Source organism: Aspergillus pseudodeflectus, assembly GCF_044049435.1.
Source record: "Aspergillus pseudodeflectus strain CBS 756.74 chromosome Unknown BJX68scaffold_14, whole genome shotgun sequence".
Classification (NCBI taxonomy): domain Eukaryota; kingdom Fungi; phylum Ascomycota; class Eurotiomycetes; order Eurotiales; family Aspergillaceae; genus Aspergillus; species Aspergillus pseudodeflectus.
Window position 1 is genome coordinate 518086 of NW_027263790.1, and position 8145 is coordinate 526230.

The 8145-nt window shown below is 51.8% G+C and overlaps 2 protein-coding genes across 2 annotated transcripts; both read left to right on the plus strand.

Annotated features, from left to right (window-relative positions):
* The first annotated feature begins 860 nt into the window (after positions 1-860).
* BJX68DRAFT_234140 (type I HSP40 co-chaperone YDJ1) lies at positions 861-3303 on the plus strand. Its single transcript, XM_071039707.1, has 4 exons — positions 861-1458; positions 1521-1590; positions 1658-2476; positions 2535-3303. Exons 1-4 carry the CDS (start codon positions 1423-1425, stop codon positions 2846-2848), a joined length of 1239 nt encoding a protein of 412 aa, XP_070900805.1. The 5' UTR covers positions 861-1422; the 3' UTR covers positions 2849-3303.
* An 898-nt stretch (positions 3304-4201) lies between these two features.
* On the plus strand, positions 4202-6205 carry BJX68DRAFT_265388 (uncharacterized protein; the record flags this gene model as incomplete). The annotated part of the gene is made up of 2 exons (XM_071045230.1): positions 4202-5109; positions 5176-6205. 2 exons carry the CDS (start codon positions 4202-4204, stop codon positions 6203-6205), a joined length of 1938 nt encoding a protein of 645 aa, XP_070900806.1.
* Positions 6206-8145: the final 1940 nt, after the last annotated feature.

Genomic DNA, 8145 nt, shown 5'->3' on the forward strand with positions numbered 1-8145 from the left:
ATATGTATACGAGACTGCGATAAGAGCTTCTGTGCAGAGCTTGAAAATCAGGACGGATGTGTGGTTGACTGCCGTTCTGGCTCTAGCTTGACCCGCATTTTGGAGAATAGCTGTTGGGTCCAAGCGGTTCCAGCTACGTAGGATGATAGCGAGGTATCGAAACAGGTTGGGGTCGGGCGAGTATCGGAGATCGAATGGCTAGCTAAGGCTCTAAGCCTGGAATGACCAAGTGAGATTGGAGAAGTGAGACTGCATCAGCATTGCTGATCAATTGATACGCAGTAAGCTGAGCCTCGAGAGCCTTAAGAGGCTTAGAGTAAGGCACTGGTGCTTCATTTTCTTCATCAGAAATGCAATTGAGAAAAAGGTCAGACAGAAGCGGTGCATGTCGCCGACCGCTTGGCTTCTGGAACGAAGAATCTCAGGGAGAAACCCCCCTGCATCCTCTAATTATAAACCAACTGCTGTTTGCAAGGGAAGAACAAAGGAGGCTCGATAACCCCATCCTTCCTGTTTGGGCAGAATCCTTATCGATAAGACATTGGTAATCCCAGGCGCCGCCTGAGGCAAAAAGTAGGCTCCACTTGCTGGAAATTTCAATCCTTTGATGGAAGACTTTTTGTTTGAACCAAGGACTGGGAATGCAAACTATACTGGAAGCTAAGAATGATACATAAAATACCGCAGTTCGTGTGAGGAAAAGCCGGGTCTTTGTCATGCAATTACCGACGTCAGAAGAGAAATTCCAAGAAGTCCATGGAAGAGCACAGAAGCAGATCGAATCCGCTTGGCGGCGAAACCAGCGGGCGGCCGGTGCTGTCGAAACGACGAGAAAGACAAAGATAGAATTCCATGACAGGCTGAGGCTGCCGGGCGGAGCGTCCTCTCTTTGAAAAGTGACATTGATCTCCTGTTTCAAAATCCTCTCAAATTTATCATCTTCTTGTTGCTGCGCCAGCTTCTCAGCTTTAAACCCGCTCCTGGAACGTATCTCCGGTAAAGCTGATACCTCGATCGCTGAAGGATTGACAGATTCCACTGTGGGAAAGCAGGTGTGTCGGTGCCTGGTCTGTGTATCAAAATACCTCCAATTACCAAAGTTACCAGCCCTTTACCATCATCCCCATCTCTTCCTTCAAGCCGCCTTCCACATCCTTCTTAAACCCTCCCTTCAACACCGATAATTTCCTCCTCCTCACTGAAGGCACCGCCGACTTTCTCTTGAGACTGCTCCTACACCCAGGTCCGGCGATTCTACCTCTCTCACCTCTCTTCCTCTCCTTCCTCTCCTTGAAATCCGAGCTTGAACACCGCTTTTCTTTTCTGTTCAAAAGTTCTTGTTTACGAATCTTCTCTTTCGCTATTCCCCGCGAATCCTTCCTTGTCACCCCTCCTTTTAGTTTTCGCTAGAGTTAGATCACAATGGTCAAGGAGACGAAGTTTTACGACATCCTCGGGGTTAGTGCACACGCAGAATTCTGAATTTTCATCCGCATTGAAACTAACGGTGTCACTCATAGGTTGCCCCGACGGCCACTGAGGCTCAACTGAAGACGGCCTACAAGAAAGGTGCCCTCAAGTATCACCCTGGTATGTGATACTCTGGCAAGCTTGGATACAAGTGCGCGACCACTTATCTGACCTTTTATTCGTACAGATAAGAACCCCAACAACCCAGAGGCCGCCGAGACATTCAAGGAGATTTCCAAAGCGTACGAAGTTCTCTCCGACCCCCAAAGACGCGGTATCTATGATCAGCTTGGTGAGGAGGGTCTTGAGGGTGGCGGCGGCGCCGGCGGAATGGGCGCTGAGGATCTCTTTGCTCAGTTCTTCGGCGGCGGAGGCGGCTTTGGTGGAATGTTCGGCGGTGGCATGCGCGACCAGGGCCCGAAGAAGGCCAGGACCATCCACCACGTTCACAAGGTCAATCTCGAAGATATCTACCGTGGAAAGGTTTCGAAACTGGCTCTTCAAAAGTCCGTCATTTGCCCGGCTTGCGATGGCCGTGGTGGTAAGGAAGGCGCCGTCAAGTCTTGTACCGGCTGCAATGGTAGCGGTATGAAGACCATGATGCGCCAGATGGGTCCTATGATCCAGCGCTTCCAGACTGTCTGCCCCGACTGCAATGGTGAAGGAGAGATTATCCGCGAGCGCGACCGCTGCCGACAATGCCAAGGAAAGAAGACCGTTGTCGAGCGCAAGGTCCTCCACGTTCACGTCGATAAGGGTGTCAAGAACGGCCACAAGATTGAGTTCCGCGGTGAGGGTGATCAGTTGCCTGGTGTCATGCCTGGTGATGTCGTGTTCGAAATTGAGCAGAAGCCCCACCCCCGATTCCAGCGCAAGGACGACGACCTCTTCTACCAAGCCGAGATTGACCTTCTCACTGCGCTCGCCGGTGGATCCATCAACATTGAGCACCTGGATGACCGGTGGTTGTCTGTAAAAATCGCTCCTGGCGAGGTTATCACTCCTGGTACGTTAAGCTTGAGCGATGTCTGTTGAGGAAGAATAAAGCTAACCTGGTATGATAGGTGCTATCAAGGTGATCAAGGGCCAGGGTATGCCCTCTTTCCGCCACCACATTTATGGCAATCTCTACATCCAATTCGATGTCAAGTTCCCCGAGAAGGACGAGCTTCAGAACCTGCACCTGTTGGAGCAGGTTCTACCCCCCAGGAAGGAGCAGACCCAGCCTCCTTCAGATGCCATGGTTGAAGACTATGAGCTGGAAGATGTTGAACAGAACGAGCGCTCACAAGCGCGCGCTCACGGCGCTGCCGGCCTGGACGAAGATGATGACGATGTTCCTCCTGGAGCTGAGAGGGTGCAGTGCGCTTCTCAGTAAGCCATGAGGGAGTTATGACTGTGGACTTTTATCTTGTTTGACGTGCCAGGGCCTCATGAACTTCGCTTATGATACCATGTTGAAGGTTTAGCCCTTGGTACTATTCGGTTTCGTTTTTGTTATTTCGATACATGCTTTGCGATGGCGTTTTGCACCGAAGACACGGATGATGACGGGAGATTTTTTTGCTTCTCTTTCACCTTTTCTGCTGCGGTACCTCACCACCCGCTTGATTCGTATACATAATCTCCTTCAGTTTTCTCTTCCTTTTGTCAAAGGGGATCTAGGGCAGCGGAGCGTTGTGACGCGGGTCAACCTCGAATGCTCGGTTTGGTTGGCTGGAGGGGGTAGTTGTTCCCGGGTGGTTACCAATATTATAGACTTTGCATGAACTTTGGGTACTGATTTCTGATCGTGATCGGATTCGCCTGATAATTTTGTAGCATGTCCTTGGCTACGGTCCTTAGTGCTTTATAAAGTGCGGTCGATCTACCTTTGTAGTCTGCTGAGGACCCTGGAAGCCTCTGCAAGCACCTTGAGGACCGGACGAAGATCAGGCCTGGAGCATTCTGATGACTATACATTCAATGCCTCGGTTCCGGCGCGCAGCAGCAAACCTTTGAAGCTAACATGGACTGTGGCATGACATCCACCCAACGGTCTAACCACACACGTTGATGGAAGTAAGAAGTTGATTCCTCCTGCTCGGTTTACGGTATTGTCAGGAACCTCTCATCAACTTTCGAAGAGCTCCGAGTCTCCGGGAAACAACAAAAATCTCCATCGTCAATCTTATTGCCATTAGAATACCTCTAGCCAGCATTATTGGTCATTGAATCTAATGTTGTCCATTAAGAAGTATCTGCTGCTGTCTTGGCTTGAAAGACGGTTCATCGTCCAGTGATATATACCTTCGCCATGCAACCCAAAAAAGAAAGCTAAACAGGATTCCCAAAGACTATGTTTGATTGGGGTTCATCATAGAAGCGAATAAGGATTTTTGATACTATTTCACTTGATAGCAGTGGTTTCTTCACCAAATAAAGCAAGGTTAGGGCACGTCAGCCGTTCTGGACATCCAGGGTTGATTGCGCCTTTAGACTTTGCCAACGCCTCCTATAACCTACACACTTCAAGTCATGCGAGTAAAGTAACCTCCGGCATTTGTCATGATAGAGCCATATATTCCAAGTCTCTTTGCTGCCCAGGCCTCTCCCATGACACTTCATTCATCTCCCGTTCAGCCCACCCTACCCTACACTCGCCCTTTCATCTTCAACCCATCCCCATCGGGATCAACAAGCAATGCCGAGAAGAGGCCGTGGAAGGCGCGGAAAGAAAACCGACTCTACAATGCAGGACACCAACACTCCCCGTCACTCTGGCTTTCCTAAATTCCCTCCCGGTTACCACCCTGGTTTCTTCAAACATCAAGAGCCCAAGCCTAGCGAGCCCCGTCCTGTGGTATCCGGTTCGGCATCCTTTGCGCCTATCGCTCCTGGTCGTGACAAATGGATACCTCGCGGGAGGAGAAACCCAAAGGAAAAGGGTGAAGAGTTCGTTGCGGAGATTGATGATTCCTTTTCATCGAATCCGCCACAGTCTATAAGCCAGAAGTGCGAGTCTCCTGCTCCTGCTCGTGGCGGGTACATCCCTCCTCACCTGAGGAACCAAAGGGATAAAGAGCTTGCTGCGGAGATTCGTGATCGATTTGAGTCAAGTCCGTCACAGTCTCCGAGCCAGAGATGTGACCCTCCTGCTCCTGCTCGCAAAGATAAAGAGAACGCCGCGGATACTGATTCTTTTGCACAAAGTCCACCACTCTATCCGTACCAGAGACCTTTACCTAGCGGTTATGTTCGTGCTCTTCGAGAGTACGAGCCTCCTTACAGCCCTGACACGGGTCGTGTGAGGTGCCAAAAGGATAAAGAGCACGTTGCGATGATTTATGATTCCTTTGGATTACCTGTACTGCCTTCTTCAGACCAAGAGGGAAGTCTCAGCGGGTGGGCGGAGTTCGAGAACCCCAGTTATCAGCCTTATCCTTCGTGGAGATCTAGGGCGGCCGCGAGAGAACATGATACCCAAATGCAGTCATGGACTTCCGCTAGTAAATGGACGCCTCGAAAGGCCGAGGCGGTTACTGCTCGAGAAGAAGCCTCAAGCGAGGTTACTGAGCCCGTTGCATCCGCACAGACTGAGGCTACCAACAGACCCGCTACCCTCGAGCCTAGAGAAGAACCCTGCCAGGCAGCTACCAGGTACGTGAGAACAAATGTCCACACCGGCTATATACCCAACAGAGCAGCTAACCGTGGAATCCACAGCCCCTACGGCGGCAGAGCAATCGAAGTCCTGATTGGACGCAAACGGGAGCGATATATCGTTCCCAGCAACCTAGCCCGCCAGATTCCCTGCCTCAGACCCGGCTGTGAATTCAATGGGATAGTGCACCTGCCCAATGTCAACGAAGATGTTGGACACACATTCATGCATTTCCTCTACTCGGGCGAGTACGAGACCGCCAAATCACCCTCGGCTACAGCATCAGCTACAGCATCAGCTACAGCATCAGCTACAGCATCAGCTACAGCCCCAGACGACACCACCGACGCCCAAACCGAATACAACCGGAGTGTCCTGGCGTACCAGGCTGCGATAAGCTGCGGCTCGGGGCTTGAGGGACTCGCCGAACATGCCAAGGATCGCATGTACCTTCTCTATGATCATATCCCCATCTTCGACATCCTCTCGCTGGGTCGGAGGACCCTCGCCACAATCGACGACGCGTGGTTCTCCAACTACCTCACTGACAGGATCATCGAAAGATCCGAGGAAGACGAGGGGATTTTCATGGACAAGAAGTTCTTGGAAATGTTTGGGCAGGCCGTTGAGTTTGACAAGTTCCTTGCCCAGGTTATGGCCAAGGCATATGAGACGAAACTAGATTCGATTCGAGACGAGGCGCACTCGGCAATCGTGGAAGCCCAGTCGAGAGAAGACGTCTGGCGAGATTGGGAGGAGCTCTCGGCCTACGAGAACGAGGACGAGGACGAGAACGACAGTAGCGAGGATAAGAAGGACGAACAGGACAACAATGACCAGGAGGCCGAACAAAAGCCAGAGACAGAAGAGCAAGAGCCATCCGAGGAAGCCAAGCTGACACTATCCTCGGGTGCTGAGATGACCTCTGATGAGAATGAGAAGGATAGCTGGAAGCCCGACCCGGCTTCATATGATTCTTCGGACAAGATTTACCCTATGCACTGCCCCAAATGGCGAGAGCACTTTTCCGATGAGAGCTGCCACTCTTGCAACACGTACCTCGAGAGTGTGGCAGTCGATCCGCGTTGGTGACTGGTGGGAATTACAGAATGTCAGGGCTGTCAGGGCTGTTGCTGTTTGGTTTGTGTGATGGGATTTGTTATTGGAATAAGATGATTTCTTGCTTTGCTTTAAGTAGCATGTGAGTTTAGTTCTGGGTAGCTGCGAAAAACAACGCAGAACGTTATCTGGGCTTCATGCAGTCGTCAGACCAAGGCAGTCATCACAGCACATGATCATATTTGAGGAACGCCGATGCCTCTATCGGGATACCTGCAGGGATACTTGGTCATTGACCCTAGTAGTCTACGGGCAAGAGTGAGAATCAGCTGAGCGAATGCAACCAAGAGAATCCCATCCTAGGCATGTCAATTGAGCCGTAGCAAAGTGACCGAAGTATAGGAATGTTCCGCCGTCTATCCTACTTCACCTGAACCATACCAGGTGCCCCGACCGAGAATCTGGCCAGGCACTAGCAAATAGAAGCTATACCCTGGGTATGTTTTCTCTCGACTCCTGTACCAGGTCAATCATGCTGAGTACTGCATTGCATATCTGTGACATGCACAGGCTACACTGGCTGGCCGTTGCCCTCTGTAACCTGCCCCTAGATAGCACCGAGGTCACGAGGTGGTACACAGGATGCCCCGGGGAGATTGAGAAGCCGAAAGTGACCTGGTTCTGGACCAGAGTGTTCGGGCTAGACCATCGGCATGCCGCAAGGGGCGTATGTGCATGGGTGTGTCAGCAGGCGCCGGGAGACATCGAGGTTCGAGCCGTCCGTCCGTTAGTCGCGGAGGAAGAAGGAAGGGTAATTCCTCAAGGGTAGACGAAGTGCTGTGCTGCGAGGGGGCACAAGTCCCGTGCAGGTGTCGTTACACTGCTGCGCTGCTGCGCTGCATCTCGGGTTCAGGCAACGAATTGGGTTGATTTTGGTGAGACCTGCGTAACATTAGCATTCGAGGGCCTGCGAGGGACATGATATCGCCACCGCTGGAGGAGGAATTGAACAGAGGTGTAGCCGGACGAATGAGTGAAATGAGTGGGCGAAGTGCTTGAGATTGGACTCGAAGGATTCCTCGCTTGCCATAAACAAGCGGGTTCAACTGGGAAGTCTCAAGCGGTTCGCAAGGGACGATGGCGTTCGATGCTGCTCGATGGATCGAAGCACGAGACCACCTGAAAAAACAGATTCCTTGGTCGAAGAGGTCCAGAAGGAAGGCGCCCAGGCAATTCAGGGGCACGCTGCGATCTGCCCAACAGCTGAAGAATGAAGCCCGCTACCCACGCTGTTGTGAACCTTTATGGACAGGTCTGTACGAGGCATCAGAAGGCAAGGATTCCGTCTCGAACCTCACCACCAAGAACGGTCATTGAGATAAGCCTCCTTGTCCAAGGTTGCGAAGCATGCCAATAAACTCCTCCCTGGTGCTTGCGTTTCCAGGGCGTTCTTGACTGCTGATCTACCCACAGCACTGGGCAAAATAAGGCGATGTGAGAGGGTGCGTGGCTGGCGGCCTGCGATGGCTCATATGTGACTAAAATGACGAGATCGAGGTTAAATTCGAACCCTTCTAGAAGGACGCAGCAGTGGACTCCTTCGTGGGGGACTAGTTGCAGCAGCTTGCATGTCGGGCATTTTCTTAGATGGGACAGGGATGTCCGATGGAGTTGCTATGTGTGGCGCATCCGCGTGTTGCGCTGCGAATTGTCTTGAGTCTCTTGTTTGTCTTGCTCGTTCTTGGCCGTCGGGTTGAGGGAGGCTGAGATTGAGAGCTGATAGGTTCGTGGAAGCGATGGCTTTAGGTAAGAGACTGGGAGGAGTCGACAAGACCTCGTGTGGCTGCAGCTCCCAGGATGTTGATCACAGTGGTGGTCCCTTGGGACGAGATGCATGACAGTCGCACATCTTGCAGCCTCTGCTTATGAGCGACACCGGAGAAGAGTTCCAGAAGACGTCCAAGACACTGTCA